Below are 19,527 nucleotides of genomic sequence, written 5' to 3' on the forward strand. Positions count from 1 at the left end.
GGGGCGGCCAAAACCCTGGAGCCGGCCCTGCTGTGCACACAACAGGATGCTGCATGCATGTAGCAGCATGAAGAACCTTCCTGCTGCACCACTGAAGGTGGGTGACAGCAGTGAAGCTGGGGCTGGCCCTTAGATTTTAAGCTGTTTGAGGCAGGGATGATCCTGGTAAAGACCTATAGACACAGCTGTTGATACCAAAATGGATAATAATTTGGTTATGACCCTTAATAATCTTGTAGTTCTTGGTTGATTTCTACACCTGGGTTTGCCATGGAACATACGAACCATACTGTGAGTCACATGTCAGCACAGCGATATAGCATGCCAGGGCCTGATCCTGAAAGATTCCATTGATGAATGGTGGTTCATCTCTAGGCATGATGGGGCCTCTGCTAAGCAAGCTTGGGTTACGATGGCCTTCGGGGCCCAGTGCAAAGTCCATCTGGCATCTTTTCAGTCAGAGGTTTCCTGTAGCTGATACCCAGCCCTGAAAGGAGCAGAGCACCTTTGCTTCCTGTTGAGGGGGGCTCAACACCCGTCCTCATGGAGTGAGGAACACTTTTGGGTGATGGATGGTGGTAACAACTGTTGGTGTGGATTAGTCCTTTAGTGCTGCTAGTGGACAGACTAGGGAAGCATGTGTGTCAGTTTTGCTTCTGAATTTGGTAGACAGTCCAGATAATATGGTGACAGGTGCCAAGCAAGTCTCTAAATAAATCCATCAATAGATAAAACAACTATTGCCATTTAGAAACAATGCTCTAGATATTTGAAAGTAATGATGCTGGCACCAAATGGCTTAATTGACTGATGTAGGTGATAGTCGGGGCCTGTGGTGTAGCAGAGATCATGGGAAAGATTTTCCTTGACTCTAAATAACTCAGCAACAGAAGTTGTGTTAGGGCTTTACAACTTGAGACCCTGCACCACACACCTAAGCTGCTAGCTAGAGGAGAATCAGCCCTGATTCTTCAGCCACATTCCCATCAGGCTGCAGTAGAGACTGAGTTCCTAAATGGCTTTTTTTCTGCTCCATGCTTAGAAACTTCTCCATCCCCCGGCTTTATGGATCATCTACAGAGGTCACCAAGAGCAATGAAACCTGGGCGTGGAGGGTATGTATGTATCAGGAAGGCAGATGTTAGAGTTCAAATGTCCTGGGTCCACAAAAGCACAGAGACCTGTTCATATGTAGAGAGGCAGCTGGTTGAGCCCCTCGTGTGTTGCTTTCCACAGGAACTTGGAAAATCTGGATCTGGTTCATAGTGTTACTGAGTGGGGCTTTGGAACCAGACTATGCAATCTTTCAGTAAGTGGATCTCAAGGACAATCCTTTCTGTTCATTAACATGTGTAGGTCTCTATAGTAATGAGGAGGTCTCCTTGCTCCTGTGAAACTCTTTGCTGGGAACTGCAGATCTGCCTTGGCTTCTCAGCCTCAGGGTCACCAAGCTGGAATGCAACATTCCCTTTTCGATGTGAGATTAAGAATCCTGCATTCCCTCAAGTATCTCTAGGAGATACGTGTTCTTTCCTTTTATTCCTTCCAGGCCTGCAAGGGCTCAGGCAGGCTTGCTGTCCCATCTGAAACCCATAATTATGTGAGGATTCATGATCCCTCGCAAGAGAAAAGAGTAGAAATAGTAAGTGAAATATGTGGGTAGGTGACAGTTAAGGTCAACGTTACACTTGAATAGTTACATGGGTAGTCTTTTCCTCAGCGTCAAACCACCCTCACAGAAACCATTACTGGGCATTTGTGAACTGGAAAGGCTGCTTGTTACAATGGCGGTGAGTGGGAACCAGTGTGCCTCTGTTACCCAATAACTTACCTGGCGAACGATAACTTTCCTTTTCTTTGTCTTGTTTGTCCAGGCCAAATATTTCAAGGCATAAACTCCAGTCAGGGTAAATGACACAGAACAAGGCCTCCACACAACTTCTCCCTCTTTACGCTGTATCAGGGGAGAAGATGAACTTTCATTCTTACAGGGCATAAGAATAGAGGGCATTTTTCAAACCTATGTAGAAATCCTGTGCCAATCCCTCCACTACTTAAGATCTACTGTACAATATAGGGCTAGAGGGTTTAAGTGGTGAGCTTCTGTGGATCTCCTGTACTGAATCTCACCCATATTCTATATATACTATTAAACTGTATCTATTAATTAATACATAACCCCATCCACGTGACCCAGAAGCAAAGATCAGTGGTTTGTCAACAGAACCTCCAAGAGGAATACCTTTATATTACATACTCACATATTCAGCTTAAGAAATAAAATAAGGACAAATCATATTGATGAGCTCTCCAAATTCCAGCTAAGAGTTGACAGGAGCCGATGAAATGTACATGTTTACTTTTAATGTTTTATTTAGTATAATGCCCTGGATAGAAATTAACTTTCTTTGCTTCTATTTCATGTTGCTCCACTTGCCTTGAAATGGGAACTGCAAGCTCTTTGATAAACAGATCATCTAATTCACTCTACCATGGTGTCTGTAATTACCTATGATTCCTTAGTGAATTCTAACAGATATTCCCTCCCCCTCCTACCTCTTTACACTGTGACTGAATCCTGTGCTGCAAAAAGCTATGCACCATGGGCCTGATCCAAAGCTCACTGAAGCCAATAGGAGTCTTTCCATTGACTTCAATGACCTTTGGATCAGATCCCAATCTTGTTTTGCACACAGACACTGATGGGTCATGCAGTGAAGTGCAAGCCTACAAAGGTGCCGTCACTGCTAAGAATTATATAGGTCAACAAGAGTAAAATGTATCAATGGCACATTTACAGAAATGTTACTTTTTATGTTTTCTGGTTCTTTCTTGTTCTAATCTTGGACAACTTTAGGACTTATCCTTGTCTCTTCTTTCAAATGATAAAGGGACGTTGTTATGGCAAGAAACGTGCCCTTGTGATCATTGACATTCTGCACGCCTATGGGATGTGTAGCAGGGGGTGCAAGATCTTTAAAAATAAGAGCCTAAAGTCAAGCTCCTAAATGCAGATTAGTCATCTAAATAAGTCATCTAATTTTCTCAAGCAATGATTACCCAGCAGCTCCCCCTGGTTTCAACGCAGAGCCTCGTAGGTGCAGTGTTATGCCTTACATTGTAACTGCAGTCAGAGGGTAGGTTCCAGATGGATGTTCTATCAATCCAAACTATAGTACATACATTGTCCCTAAGGAGTTAAATAAGGAAGTGCTGTACTGTGTTTCTTTTATACTGGCAAGACCTAGAGGTGACAATAAAATGGAGCGTGTTGATGTTTTAACTATTCAGAATTTACATGAGGACCCCCAGGATGCTGCTTTCGAGCAGGCTGAGGGTGCAAAACATGTGCAGAACTGGCTCTTCCTATAAATACAGACGCTCAGGCAACCACCCTTGAAATTTACAATATATCATATTTTGCAGTGTTATTTATTCACAGTTTTTAGCTGTTTAGTACAATGAACCAGACATGCTGAAAAGATGGGATTTCCAAGTCCACTTGTATAGGAAGTACAGTAGAAAAGGCACATGATTATTCATCATAGGAGTTGTGCACCAGTCAATAACTTAAAGCTAAAAAGCTATCCATCAGAGGATTCTTTTTAATGAGGCAGTAGAGGGAACTCCCCTTTGAACTCATCACAGACACAGCTGTCTTTTAATTCCTCTGGGAGAGCTGGAATGAGCCCACTTCTCTGTTCTGTTTGACCATCCCAAGATTTCCAGGGCGTACATTGATCTGAGGGAGAGTCAGGCAGGATGCTTATTTGCCTGTTTGTTAACCAGTGCCTAACAGTCCATGGCCCTGGGTAGTCAACTCCTTTTCATAGTAGTCTGCTTTAACACAAATGCCTTGAAGGGTATCGCACACCGAGCAATGGGCGATGGCAGAGGTGATAGCTTCTCAACCCCAGGAGTCAATGTCGACCATGTTTTATCCAGTTTCTAATCATCCATTTTTGCCCCGAGCACCTTTGTACCACAAGTCTGAGCCCAAAATTGGCATCCTTTGACATTTCCACTTCTAGACACCGCCCAGTGTTTCTGCTGATGATTGGACCATTCTGAATTGAAGAAAGAAAAACATTAGCACTGAGGATTTGTCCCACGCTACCCCATGGCTGATTTTTGCGTTACAGTCTTTCCATTATTCAGGTAGTTGAGTGAGGAATGAGCCTGCATTTGCGGCTGGTTGCTGACCGAGTTGTGCTTGGCAGTGTGGCTAGAACAGAGATTTCTAAAGCAGAACAACTTAGCTGTGCTAAGGCTCCTTGGGATGAACCTCTGCTAAGAAACGTGGGACGGGACTGTCTGTAAATATGCAGCGTGATCACTTTCTACTGGGAAAAGTTTAAAGCCCAGTAAGTGGATTCATACAAGGCAAATCCTGCTCTGCCTGAAGTCTCCGGGAATAGGTTTGGGTCCACACACAGACCTGGTGTGATGACACAGGTGCATATGGCAGCTGTAACCAGGTGGAGGCAGTGCAGGAGTCACAAAAGTCTATCCCCTGCTATTTCAAAAGCCTCTCTGACAGCTAGCCACACATTCCATTTGTAGATCAGTTCAGAGAAGCTGAAGACATCCTTAACTGAGCTCTGATGCCTTCACGAGGACATTGTAACTTTGAGAATCTTACGTAAAATGATTTTTTCTCCTTGTCAATCCGTCAGCACAAAACAAAGATGTCATAAAAGCTGGGGAGGCAGTGGGGTCTAGTGGATATGGCACTGGAGTAACAGTCAGGATGCTTGGATTCTATTCCCAACTCTGCGGCAAACTGGCTGCATGACCTTGGGCAAACCGCTACACCTTTGCCTTGTTTCGCCCTCCCGCTTTGAGTCTGTCATGTCTATTTAAGACTTTAGGCTGTCTGTGGCAGGGGCTGTCTCTGGTCTCTGTGTTTGTACAGTGCCCAGCGCAAGGGGGAGCTCTGCTGATGGCATGACATAGCCCAGGGGATGCTGGCTTTCATGGCTGAAGTTCTCTTACAGTAAGGACTCTACACTTTGCCAGTACGCATTTGAAACGGTAACACCCTATGTCATTGTTTTTCTATTCAACTGAGAATTTTAAAACCTCCAAGGGCACATCTATGTCGCAGCCGGGCGTGCAATTTGCGGCTCAGTTAGACATACCAACCCTAGCTGGACACTAGCTAGCTCGCCAAAACAGAAATGAGGATGGGGTAGTGTAGGTTTGAGCATGGGCTGAACAATCCTTCCTGACCCACCTGGGCATGTACTTCTATTTTAATGAGATAGTTGGAGTATAGCTAGCGTGGGTCCTTCTACGCAAGCTGCCGACCACAAACATCTTTGAAAGCTCTCTTCCATACCTGTGTAAAATCCCAGAGTCTTTGTGCTGGTCTCAAGACATCTTCACATTTCTTCAGAGTTGGGGTCCTGCCTTTCCCATCATCAATGAGACATTTGGAGTCAGGCAGAAAAGCCGTGGAGCCCAGAGGCCCTAACTGCAGGAGCCCTTCAGAACTATAGCGGACAAGCTGGAGAAAAGAAGGAAGAGAAAGACAACCCATGGTTTAAGCCATATCAGCACCACTAGAGACTTCCAGTGCCAAAGGCTGGAAAATTATGCTCACCCACCACCTTTTCAACTGTGGTTGCTTGTTTTGGGTGCCCTCCTTTGAACAACTAGGGCCTGAGTTAAGGTGTGCCAACTTCAGAGGGAGTTGAGGCTGGACTAACTTACACCAGGGGATGGTTAGAATATAGGGAGCACAAAAATGGCTTAAAGCCACCCTGGCCCCACCATCCATTTCTGACCCAAGCGCAGGAATGGAACAAATGAGAACAGGGCCCAGTAGCTCCTTTGTGTTATCCCTTGTGGGTGGAGTGCTCTATTCCAGCACATACTTTTTATGCAGAGAGGGAGTAAAACACATATTACCAGCATGGCATTGCTCATAAGACATATAGTTCTTCCTCCTTCTCCCCACCCTCCCCAAAGAAAAAAAAACAATGTTGCAAAAGGGCAATCAAGAAAATGAAGTAATCAATATGTAAATCATAACCACTCTCGAATCCACTCAGTGGGAATTGATTTAACAAGGACACAATGGCAATTTGCCACGCAGTTTGTTCTTAAGAGCTCTGTCAGAGCCTATTGATAGCAACCACTCTAATTAGTTTTTGTAAATAAACATTATGGGAAAAAATCCATCAGCACAACTTGTACATCAGGTATCCAAAAATAAGAGGAGGAAAAGAGTCAACTAATGAAGGAAATAGCAGATCTGCTAACGTATGCTTCAGGTCTGGACAACAATAAGCTAGACTTGGTTGAAGTTTAGTGGTGTGGTAAATGCTATTGGCTATAATTAAAGGGTTTAGTAAATGCCATCTCTTATTTTTGAGCTTTTTTTAATAAAGAAAAAAGTTTAAGCAGGCTGCATGAAAACACTAATGGCTTAACACACACAACACATGATACACTTGTTAATATTTCCTGTAGGAGTATAATGACCTTCAGAATTTAGGGTTCCTTATACATATGTGTGTGTGTGTATAAAATGACTATTTCACTTGTTTGAAGCCATTGTCCATAAAAGGGTCCAGTCCAGGACAAATAATGTGCAGCAGGAGATGTGAAAAATGGATCTTTTGGAGCTGTCAGTATGTGGAAACAAGGATTCATTTTATTACATTAGGGCCTGGTTGGGGGAAAATATTAAAAAATCAAGAGGAGGGCCATTGCTGCTCATGACTAAGGGTTGCTTGTACATCATGCAGTACCAACATATCCATGACGGTGGAAGGTTCTCATTGCATTTCATAAACTGAATATGATAATAATTAATAGTACTTTCCACATAGTTATAAAACAGCCTTTCATCAGAAGACTCCAAAGCACTTTTTAAACATCTTAAATTTCATAACAACCTCCCCACCTGCCCACTCAGGTGGAGAAATGTTTTGTCCATTTTACAACAGATAAATTGAGCCACAGAGAGGTTAAGTGATTTGCCTTTCTTGAAATGGGGAAGTATTTTTAGTGTCCTTTTATAGACTGGTCAGGTAACATGTTCACGATCACGAGTCACAGAGGTCAGGAACGTGTTCAAGATTACACAGCAAGTCGAAGTGAACCAGGAATAGAACCCAGGAGTCCTAGCTCCCAGTCCCTCTTTCCTAACCACTATCAAATGCTCTTTCTCCTCTATAAACAGTTTTGAATTTTTTAGTTAAATAGTAAGAGCATATTCTGCCCTTCTCAGTTACATCAATGTGATTCTGGGATAAATTTGTTGTGTCAAATTCCGATCAATCGCTTGTTTAAATCCGGGGTAACACCACTGATGCCTCGATTTACATGTAAATGAGATCAAATTTTGGTCCCCGGGCTCTCGATTTAACCATGAGCAGAATTCAGCTCTAAGAATATAGCTAACTGGTGGCTCACATTTAGTAGGAGGCAGAGAGCTGCAGAGCAAAATCTTCAGCCACTGGAGAAATGCAATTATCACCCAGAACTTCACTGCCTGTCTGGTCTTATTGCTGTTATGAGACTGAAAATACTTACAAAGGAATGGAAGGAAGGTCGTGAACCCTTGGCATTTACCGGATATTACTGACCAGGGCAAGTGATGATATCGTTAAGGGCCAATCAAAAAGCTCTAATTAAAACCTAGCTTTCTAAAGATATTTCCTCATTCTTATTAGCCTCAGCAAGCACATACTGTGAATAATCATATCTTCCCAGTGGCAAAAGAGCTTTGTCTGTTCACTTTTAGACCAGAGGTCCTTTGACAGAGCATGTGTTCAATGTTACCACCTGCCACTTTTGTACAGTGCAATCATGTGGAGCAAGGAGTTAGGCTGGAGACTGCATCAGAGAAAGCAGTAGAATAACCCCATGAGGATTTCTCTTGTGGATGAGTAAATGACATCAGTCAGTGCACTGTCTGTACATGGTAAAACAAGGTATATAAGACACCTTTTCTTGCCTTTTTGGGGAAGTGTTTAAAGCAGGCAAACTAGTTCAACGTCTGAATGGTCTGTCAGCTCACACAAGTGAACTTCTTTTCCTTCCATACAAGGGTAAAATCTGTTGGGTTTTCCAAAGTTCTGCATATTTCACACTTCCAACTCACCGGGAAGGATGAGCAGAGAACGAGATGCAGTTGTGGCTGTGAACTGCAGACACGGCAATATGGTTGGCTTGTGCTATTGTAGTTTTTATGTATCCTTCCCTCCCACGCACAACTCTAAATCAAAATATTCACTGAAAACCGGTTAATTTGCCCGAGCTAGACAACTAGGTCCAGTGTTGATAATCAGCTACATGATCTATAGTCTAGGGTCAATTTCCCCTGTGGATCAGAGCACTCTGTGGCTTAAATGACAAGAATTTGCCACTCCGAGCCCTATAATGAACAGCTTTTCTGTGATAAAATATTTCATTTCCTTTGGAATCCCTACAGCCTAGAATTGTGTGTGCTGAACATCACAGGAACCAGCATGTTCTGATGTTATAATATTTATAGGGCAGACCCATCAAATACAGATAACCTGCTAAGTAATAGTACACCTCTACCCCATTATAACGCCACCCGATATAACACGAATTCGGCTATAACGCGGTAAAGCAGCGCTCCGGCGGGGCTGCGCGCTCCGGCGGATCAAAGCAAGTTCAATATAAGGCGGTTTCACCTATAAGGCGGTAAGATTTTTTACCTTCCGAGGACAGCGTTGTATCGAGGTAGAGGTGTATTTCTGCTTAGGTTTCATATAGGAAATATATATATATATATATATATATATATATATATATATATATAGGGTAAAAGATACAGTCAGTCTACAGAAGCACCTGCCACCGTGACAGAATGAAGGCTACAGCCAAAGAACAGATCAATGCTCTCCATTATCTCAGTAGATGAAAATGGTCCCATTTGTGCCATTGTTGTAAAGGGCATGTCAAGGGTTTAGTCATCAAGGATTCATATTTTCATTTGAGTCACATTGGCCATGAAGACTTCGGTCCACCATGCAAGACCTTAACACAATAATAAGAAGCACCGTTCTTAGCATCCACTCCTGTAAGGATTAGAGTTAAAAACTGATGCCCACAATCAGATGGTTGATAAAATGTAATAGCCCTCCAATTACTCCAAACTTGCATACGGCTAACAGATCCTAAAACATCCCAAGAATTAGTCATCAGTGCTCAAGTACTTTCATATTAAAGTAAGCGGTTTAATACTGTAGATGGGAAAAAAGGGGCAAAGACAATGCTTCAACTCCCCTGTGGCCTTCCTTAACAATATAAATAAGATCTGGAGCTTTGATGCCAAATTGTTGGAGTGTTATTGGATTTTGTCAGATATTGTAAGTCAGACAGAGAAATCTCTCTGCAGAATCTGAATGGATGCAATAGAAAATGTTAGTTCTTTCTCTAACTAACATTATACTTTCTATCAAGGACAGAGAGGATGCAGAGGGGAGTTTAGCGAGCTAACTTCAACTCTGGTGATCATTCACTGAGGTCACTTTAACTACACCAAGGATGAAATTGGTCCATACTGTCCTACCTGACTGTGTGGGACTCATTTGTTTCTTCTTCATTTGTATTGTGGTGGCACTTTTAGGCCCCAACAGAGATCAGGTCTGATTGTGCTCGGTACTGTACATACATATATTGAAGAAACAGTCCCTGCCATCAAGAGATTATAATCTAAACGAACAAGACAGAGTAAAGGTGGGGGAAAGGAAGTACTATTATCCCCATTTTATACTGGGGATCTTAGGCACAGAGGTTACACAGGGAATGAGACCACATATTGAACACAAACCTCGTGAATTCCAGAGCCTGGCCTTATACTAATATTTTATAGTATGTTTCTTTTTTTTTTTTAATCACCTAACACACATTCATAAGGCTGTGTTAATTTATTTAGAGAAAAGCTGAAGGCTGAGCTGAAGTAGCGAGATATATACTGCAACTGTTGAATTACAAGTTCTATTCAGAGGATTCAACCTTTGTGGGATATTCTTCCACTTTGACCCCTGCTGCCCAACCAGAAGAGCATCTATACATTCTCACTGCGGCATGGGTTGTAACATGTTGGGCCAAATTCTTCCCTGGTGTAACTCCACTAAAGTCAATGGCATTTAACCCTTTCATTTCTCTCTATAAAAACAAGTATAACGTCTCGATGCAGATTATATCCCTGCTCATTTTACATGTTCATCTTCCGTTGTCCAGAATGAAAACAAAAACATGTTTTTGAGACTGGCATGAGGCTGAACCTTAGCCGAGCTTTTCCTTTTTATCACAGAAGAGCTAAGTGATCCATAAGTGAAACTGAAGCCAAGTGTTCTATTAAATACCTCAAGATAAAATCCTCTGATTATCTGTTGTACATGTGACACTACAGGATTTTTTCTTTCCTCCGTTCAGGAACCAGAGAGGAATGAGAACACCGCCAGAGGTTATTTATCAAAGCAACCATCTCCAGTTTAAAAATAGTAAGCAGTGCTATCTCTGGAAGGTGTCACCCTTCTTACTTTCTGATAAGTAAAAGCTAGCTTTTAATTCAAGGTTGGTAGCTTAGAGTGTCTGCCCCACCTAATTTTCATTCCACAGAGACAAAATGTGAAGATCTCCACACGCTCAGCTAACCGTTGTAGGAATTACAACACTGACGGACTTTGGCAGTTTTTGAAATTAAACTTTTTTTTTAAACTTCCAATGCTGTTTTGTCTTCCGGGGCTAATTTTAAAGCAGGCTACCTCATCTGTAAACCTGTACTGTAAACAAGAGAGAAAGTCACCTTGGAGTCTGAAACTTCCAGCCTACCCGTGAGCATAAAGAAATGATGAATAAACATAGAGATTTGTACAGAACCAAACCAACATGCAGATGCCAAGAAGACAAGCAATCACACTTTCATCCATCCACGGTTCCAAACAACTGACCACACCATCCAGTATGCAACTCCAGGACACCAGAGCACTGTCAAGTAAATTGTTAAATATCTGCCCTCAAGCAACAGTTTAAGCGAGGCCTTTCATCTACTCCTTTCCCCTCTGTTTCTGTAGCTACAGTGCTGCAGGAATCCAAATGTTGAGCTCTCCTCTTTCTGCTTGATCTATATGCCAAGAGAGTTCTTATTTCCCCATCGGCAGTGACTCATCTCTGTACCAGTGGGGGAGTGTGTATGCATGGCGGGGGGAGGAAGGGGAGTTGCTATAGGTTGTTCATCAATACTGTTATGTCCCTAGCCGCCATTTTTCCTCTTATTAAATCCCCTTCCTCTTTCACACACTGTATAATAATCAGGGCCACCTCACAGCATTCGAGATAGACACTGAATTCCTTTGAGACTGTGCCACCACTCGCAGATAGTGGATGCAGGATTGTATATAAACTCTGCACTCTGCAGCCACTCTGCAATGCTCCCAGCCCAAGTTAGGCAGGAATAGGAGAGCCTGGAAATGCTTCTCCTACGAGACAGCATATCTTCCACTGATTGCCTCATCTTCTCGTTCAGAAGCGATTCTATAGTAACGGTTCATTAGACAGCAATGCAAACCGATGAGTATTAGAGCTGGTGGTGCAAGATGGCAAACTTGTAGACCAGTCTTAGCAGTTCAAGATTCCTGTCATGCTTATTTCTTCCCTAAAAACTCTTAAACCCTATGCCACATTTTGCATGTTCTTCAGCCATCTCTTGTCCAGCAATAACTCACTCTAGTTTAACTACAGGTGTGTCTTTAAATAGATTTGGTTAAACCAGTGCAAAACCCTGTGTCCACACGGTTCACTTGGTTTAAACCTGGCTTTTATTGATTTAGCTTGAGTCAGTTCCTTGACAAGTTAAGCTAGTGGTAAGCCAGCGGTAACTGGTGTCAAAAGTGTTAAAATGGTGTCACAGGAGTTAAAATCAGTTTAACTAAATCTATTTTAGTTAAACTGGTGCAACTTATGCATGAAGTTAAGACCTTAGCTAGTGAAAAAAATACACACACTGAGAGAAGTTTTGTAAATGGTGTGGATTAAAGAGTTAAAGGTGGAATGGTTGGGGTGTCTTTGGCTAGTTGTATGGTGAAGGCTATGGTTCTAGGATATGCAACACCAAGAGTCAAAAGGCCAGGTTGTGGAAAAGGAGGATAGAATGAATAATACAATCATAGCTGCTGATTCAGCATGTGCTTAATTTTAAGCATGCAATTCCTCACTGGCTTCAATGAGACTTCTCACATACTTACAGTTAAGCACATGCTCAAGTACCTGGCAGAATCGGGGCCACAAAATCTAACCGATCATGGGATGAGTATTGAGCTGCCTTCACAGCAGTGAGAGGCACAAAGCAGTGGTGATAATCCAGCTGGTGAAAACAAGTGCCAGGTCTAGACGGGATATAGTCTCACATGTAGTAGGAGCACGAAAACAACCCAACTCAATACAATACAGGCATCTTATGTCTAGTACATGAGACTTAAAATGAAAGGAACTCAAAGCTAAACATGCTAGGCAACTATATTTATCCATGCTGATTACAGAGGGGTTTTAAAAATGATTTAACCAAGCAAAATGCTAGCTGTCAACACCTTTCATACTATCTACTTGAATATCCTTGACGAGGGTTTGCGCAGCTGCGGGTCCTCACACTGAATTAATTTTGTAAATTGTGGTGAGCTGATACAACTTTTCCAGCTGTGTAATCATTAATTAACTTGGCTGCATGTGAGTGACTCCAATCCGTGCTTATCTGCAAAATGCTCAACTTAGATAACACAGCACCTCTCCATACAGCTTGGTGTTTTTTAAAGAATGTAAACTAAACTGGAAAAAAATAAGGAAATGGATAATAGTATTGGATGATCCGGTAGATTAACTCCTCCACTTTTCTGATTTACTTCCCCTAAATATAATTCTCAGGCACTGGAAAAAGGCACTTTTAAAGAGTGGTGCCATGGTGCTACCAGAAGAGGTGTGCAAACAGAAGAGGGAGGTAGTGTGATCTGGTAGGGAAGGTGTTGGACTGGGAGTAAGGAGAACTGGGATTGGTTCCGGGCTCTGCTGGCATGAAGGGCAAGTCATTTCACTTTTCTGCGCTTCTATTTCCCCTCCTATCCTTTGTCTTGTCTATTCAGATTGCAAGCTTTTTGGAGCAGTGACTGTCTCTTCCTATTGTTTGTACAGTCCTGACCCTCTTTCCCCCAGTGCTACTGTAATATTAACAACAACAACAACAGAGTTTCAACATTTCTCTCAAAATATGACTGCAGTAGATATTGAGTATCTGAATGCAAGAGGTTTTAGACAGCAAACATCCCCAGCCTGATGTACTGAACAGAACCATCAGTAGCAAATTTTGCACAGGGCTATGAAACAATTCTTGTCCTGCCTCCAGCCCTAAGGGATTTAGGGGAGGGGTTAGTGTTACAGTCCAATGTTAACTGAATCCTTTTATAAAAGTGTGAACGAGGGGTAGGGTAGGGGAGTCTTTAGGTCTCCCTCAGTCTCCAGTTGCATACGAAGCAGAGCTCAGATGCTCTTGCTAAGGACTGGGCATAGCTGGTGAAAGGGCTTGCAGGGACACTTCCCAAGCCTGCAGATTTGGGGGGCTGACAAGCTCCCGGCTGGTGAAGGGGGTTTGTGTGCCTTCTGGCATACTGACACCTATTAACTAATCAATAAACAAAATACTCCGATGACACAGGTAAGTAAATATCATGATCCCCATTTTACACATCCAACACAGAGATGAAGTGGTTTGATTAAGTAAGAGTTGGTGTCAGAACTAAGATTAACATCATGTGCTTAGTCTATGAGATGACAATACTTCTCCCACTATGGAGCTGCTCCTCCTTGTGCTCGGGACCACAACAGCTGTTCAGCAGATAAGCCAGCCCAGCTGCAAGCAGCTATCTGGGAGGGCACCTTCAGCAGCATTCCAGGCAGTACCGTCCATCAACCAGCTATGTGGAAACCAAATATCAGTGCCATTTTGGTTCAAAAATATTCAGTTCCATGCATCTCCTTCTCCCCGATGCTAATAAATGCCTGGTCTCTGCTTCCTCAGAGCCCTTCCAAACAAACTTCTTGCTCACCTTCCCTTGCTATTGGGCTCCAGGGCTTTTCAGGACTCAACAGATCTTTGCCATGTTGGCTGTCTCTGCAAGATCAAGAATTCTGGGGCTCCCATGCTCACACTCGAGAGAAGCATAGTTTATTACCTTCTTTTGACACATCAGTTCTCGTTCGAAAGAACGAGTCTGGTCCATCATACACTGAGCACTATAGCTGCATGATGGAAGTGCTAATTCAGTGGGAAGAATTCCCAACCCTCAGAAGAGAATCCGTAGCATCTACTGGGCAGTGCCATGTGATCCTGAAAGGCAAGGGGGACTTGTTACGTCCCACATGAAATGAACTAAGAGCCTGCTGGAAAGGCCTGGGAGAACCTGGTCTCTGCTAGACATTAACTGAAGCTTAAGACCAGTAGACATTGGGGAAATGACTACTCTGCTTTTCATGCTGTTGTTCAACCTTAGCAACTTTCTGAACCACAACTGATGCATCCCATCCCCGGTTCTTTCACGAGTGAAGTGTATTGTATCAAATGAGAGAGTCAGGGTGACCCACGTCTAGGTTGAACCTGCAAAATAAATTACAGTCAGAACCATTTACCTCACTATCTCCAGCACTACTGGCACTAGGCAGCATATTAGAGACTGAAAAGAGACCTTCTACGAGGACTTTAAACTGGGACCTTCTGGGTAAAATAAAATTGTGCTAGAGATTGAACTCTTTGTATCAGCCTTGGCAGCCTCTCACTGAAACGGACTCTTCCTGGAAATCTCATTTGCATCTAATTAAGAAACTCTATTTTGTTATCTTCACCAAAGGCTACTCCATCTAAATTTACTCTGAAGTGCCAGTCAAGTGTCCTGTAATGAGACCACCAAGGGTGGATACTTTGGCAGTGTGAATTGAGCATCTATCCACTTTGCTGTAATAAGGAACGACCTGACACTGGCTTGCAATTAACCACAATAGGCAATATTTATATTTTGAAAATCTTGCTATGCTTCCATGGTAATGTACAAGCTAAGATTCCAAGCCAATAATATGTATGGCTGAACTTCAGTTAATTGTTTAGTTGGTGATAAGGTCAGACTTTATTTATGCACGAATTACTGTTCATTAATGCAGGTCTGATTTAGATGATGCTTCAACAGAAACTAAAATGACATCACAGAAAAAACCAAAGTCCTGGATTTAAATAATATCTATGTTCATTAAAAAAAGTAAAGTAACAGCAATACAAGTATGGGATGAAGAGATTTCATTTTAAAACCTCAAAACATTTGTAAGAAAAAATTATATACATTGGGCCTGATTCAGGAAATAAACCTTGATTAGAAAAGCACTGAAGCATACAAATTAAAAATAATTTTCATAATAATCTTAATTTAAAACATGTGCTTAAACACCACTTACATCAACTTTAAGCATGCGCTTCACTCCATCCCTATTCAGCAATGCACATAAGCATCCGCTTAAAGTTAAGCTCATGCTTAAGTGCTTTCCTGAATAGGGCCTTACTGGTCTACTCTAAAGCTCAATTAAGTCAATAGGACTACTCCTGTGAGCAAGTGATAACCAACATGTGTAAGGGTTGTACACTCTAACCTGAATTAGCTAAATTTAGTATTTTGCAATGGGTCTCTGAGTTATAAGAACAAATTAACAAGGTTCTACTATTTTCTTTAATTGACATCTTCAGAACATAGATTCACATAGTAAATTACGTAGTTCTTTGATTACTATAGTGAGAACAAAATGGCTGGATTTTGTTCAGTTAAATTCTTATGGTGTAGCCAGACATTTTCATTTAGGATTTAGAGAAAATTTTGTGGTATAATTATTATAGGTCAATATATTTGTGAAAGTATCCCCTATAAATTGGAAAAGCATGTGCCTAATATCCCACTCTCTTTGTTTGGCTAATATTGTACTGGGATCAGTGCTGTTCAACATATTAATAAATGATCTGGAAAGAGAGGTAAACATTGAGGTGGCAATGTTTGCAGACAATACAAAATTACTCAAGATAGTTAAGTCCAAAACTGACTGCAAAGAGTTATAAAGGGATCTCACAAAACTGGGTGACTGGGTAACAAAATGGCAGATGAGATTTAATGTTGATAAAGTAATGCGTGTTGGAAAACATAATCCCAACTACACATACAAAATGATGGGGTCTAAATTAGCTGTTATTACTCAAGAAAGAGATCTTGGAGTCACTGTGGATAGTTCTTCAAAGACATCTGTTCAATGTGCAGTGACAGTCAAAAAAGCTAACAATGTTAGGAACCATTAGGAAAGGGATAAGACAATAAGACAGAAAATATCACAATGCCACTATATAAATCCATACTACACCCACACCTTGAATACCGCATGCAATGATGGTTGCCCCATCTCAAAAAAGATATATCAGAATTGGAAAAAGTACAGAGAAGGGCAACAAAAATGATTAGAGGTATAGAACAGGTTCCATATGAGGACAGAGTACAAAGACTGGAACTGTTCAGCTTGTAAAAGAGATAACGAAAAGGGGATATGATAGAGGTCTACAAAATCATGAATGCTGTGGAGAAAGTGAATAGGGAAGTGTTATTTACCCCTTCACTTAACACAAGACCAGGGGTCACCCAATGAAATTAATAGGCAACAGTTTAAAACAACCTAAGGAAGTAATCCTACACCACGACGCACAGTCAACCTGTGGAATTTGTTGCCAGGGGATGCTGTGAAGGCCAAAAGTATATCTGGGTTCAAAAAAGAATTAGATAAATTCATGGAGGATCGGTTCATCAATGGCTATTAGCTAAGATGATCAGGATGCAACCCCATGCTCTGGGTGTCCCTAAGCCTCTAACTGCCAGAAGCTGGGACTGGGTAACAGGGGATGTATCACTCGATAATTGCCCTGTTCTGTTCATTCCCTCTGAAGTATCTGGCACCATTCACTGTCAGAAGACTGGATACTAGGCTAGATGGACCATTGGTCTGACCCAGTATGGCAGTTCTTATGTTCAAATGTTTATGTACTATTGTGAGATTGTATAGACCTTCTTTAGCAGGAACACACAATTAATACAATCTCTGGAAGGTATGAGGCAGTTCAAAGATCCTTCTGGAACAATGTGTGTGAAGTGGAATTCCTTATGAAATATCCTGAGGTGAGGGAAATGCAAATTCTCCCTCTCCAAGCCAACTTTTGGAAGATATGCCTTGGGGAGATATGCGTATACTAGTTCAAACTGGATTCTCCAAAGAGGAGTAAGACAAAGAAAAGACTTTTGGATAAAAAGCCTGAGTTTAGGCTGACTTGGGGCTTTCTTTCTGACCCAGCAAATGGACATGTCCCCTGGTCCATGGAGGACCCCCATCCTTAGGAGAGAATTGGAAGGAGTTAGCTTACTGAGGCCTCATAAGATTATGTGCTTTTTCTGAGCTGAAGTGCTGATGAACTTGTGACCTCAAGGAAGGCCCTAGGGAAAGGTGTTGAAAGATTGCTGTTGCCAGCACCCACGAGAGTGGGGATGAACTCTGGTAAGCTTATTAGCATGCGTGTAGCTTCTTTCATTGTTTTTAATGTTTTTTCTGTGTCGTGCTTTTTCCTGTAGGAATAAAGTACGCTTGCCTAGAAAACTCTATGTGGTAACTTATATCTGTAGCAATCATTCAGTTACTAGTCTCTAAGGAGAAAGGAAGCAGGTCTGTTTAGGCAGACTCTCTTTGCTGGGAAATACACAGTGAAGGCAAGGAACTGTGCAGCCTGGAAATACCCTGGTCAGAAGAGAGAGATGTGGGTCTCCATCCAAGAGAGGCAACAGCTGGGGAGCTGGAAGCCTGGGAGTAGGTGCCCTTGCTGAACCACTGAGGGGAGCTAGAGGTGCAGTAGCCCTGACCTGTGATGTTACAGGTATAGTGTAAAGTACAACATAGCATAAAGTCCAGGCTAGCCTAAAAAAAAGAAAAAAACATTTTAAAGGACTCTCTGGGTCTCATCACTCCCTAGATAGTTATGCTATGGATCTTTGCAATTCCAACATGATCTGTTTTTGATGATACACCAAACGCCCAATGACCATTGAGATTTATATCTATGGCACACACATACCACCAAACCCAGTTAGGGTTGCCACTAGATCTGGGAGAAGAATGGGGAAAAATGTTTTGAACATATTTTCATCAAAGAAGGTCACGGCATTGCAAACATTTGTGAATTATTCACCCAGCTTCTAATGAAAAGACATTACCCAAAATTATTCCATTCAAAAATATGATCTAGCGGTGAAGTCACTTACCTGAGACTCAGGATAGCTGGGTTCAATTCCCAGCTCCGCCACAGACTCACTGTGCGACCTCTGAAAAGTCATTTAATCTCTCTGTGCCTCAGTTCCCCATGGGGATACTACTACTTCCTTTGTCTACCTTGGCTATTTGCATTGAAACTATTCTAGGCCTGGATATAGCTCACTATACATTTTTACAGCTAGCACAATGAAGTTCTGACTGGGGCCTCTAGGCATTATTGTAATGCAAATAATTAACAAACCACCACTGCCACAATTAATTGACTAAACTATTTAACTGGCTTGGACAGTTACCTGCATGATCCTTTTGAAGGTCATATTCACACCAATGAGCGATAACAAGTTGGCACAGGCTGATATTGTACAGGTATGGAGGGAAAAAGCGCTGGGTTGCGATCCTGCTAGAATACTAGAGTACCATAGATGACCTGACAGGTGACAGGGGTAGCTGAATTATACCCATCCAAGGTTAAAGCTTTGGAACTCATCCTGCAATGTTAATGCAGGCAAAATTCCTAGGGCTGTATTGTTTAATCAGGCTCCGGCTTTCATAGCAGAAGGAATGACAATTCTGTAAAGTGAAAAATAGTTTTCAGCCGTGAAAAGAGCTTTCTGACTAAAGCTTGTTTCTTTGTGAAACTTGTTGGCATAGGAATAGCTGAAATGTTTTGACTGCTCATAAAAATGGCAAAACCATACATTCCATTAGCTTTACTTTATGTATGAAACGTGTCACACGGTTTGATTGCCTTCTTCTCCAGGGGGAAAAAACCCATTTTAACAATCAACTGGGATTTTTGTGTGTAGGTGTGACATTTATTTACTACTCATTGCTAATCAAACCAAGGACCCAATCCTGCCAGCATGTGCATGCTTAATTTAATCACTTGGGGCCTGATTCAAAGTCCACTGAAGTCAACTGAAAGTTTCCCATTGACTTCAGTGGGTGTCGGATCCGGCCCCTGAGCGATCTTATTCAATGGGACTAATCATGCGCATAAAGTTAAACACATGCATAAGCAGTTGCAAGATTCAGGTCCAAATGAAACTTTTTGGTAACAACTACTTTATAGATACAAGCTCCCCCTGCTATACACAAAGGGGCACCCGTTTAACTAAAGGTAGGTTTTAAAAATGATTTAGTTGAGCTGGTGCGAAGAGC

General features: G+C 42.0%; 1 protein-coding gene across 1 annotated transcript in view; it reads right to left on the reverse strand.

Moving 5' to 3' along the window:
* Window positions 1-3,472: 3,472 nt before the first annotated feature.
* GALNT9 (polypeptide N-acetylgalactosaminyltransferase 9) overlaps window positions 3,473-19,527 on the reverse strand; it is a 215,926-nt gene continuing 199,871 nt past the window's right edge. Inside the window, exons 10-11 of the mRNA XM_026656939.1 lie at window positions 5,342-5,509; window positions 3,473-4,067 (exon numbers count right to left, since the gene is read on the reverse strand). Coding sequence (XP_026512724.1) covers window positions 3,921-4,067; window positions 5,342-5,509 — 315 coding nt within the window. The 3' untranslated portion in view covers window positions 3,473-3,920. The remainder of the gene's footprint in view (window positions 4,068-5,341; window positions 5,510-19,527) is intronic.

The sequence above is a fragment of the Terrapene carolina genome, unplaced genomic scaffold, assembly GCF_002925995.2.
Source record: "Terrapene carolina triunguis isolate 2854851 unplaced genomic scaffold, T_m_triunguis-2.0 Scaffold234, whole genome shotgun sequence".
NCBI lineage: Eukaryota > Metazoa > Chordata > Testudines > Emydidae > Terrapene > Terrapene triunguis.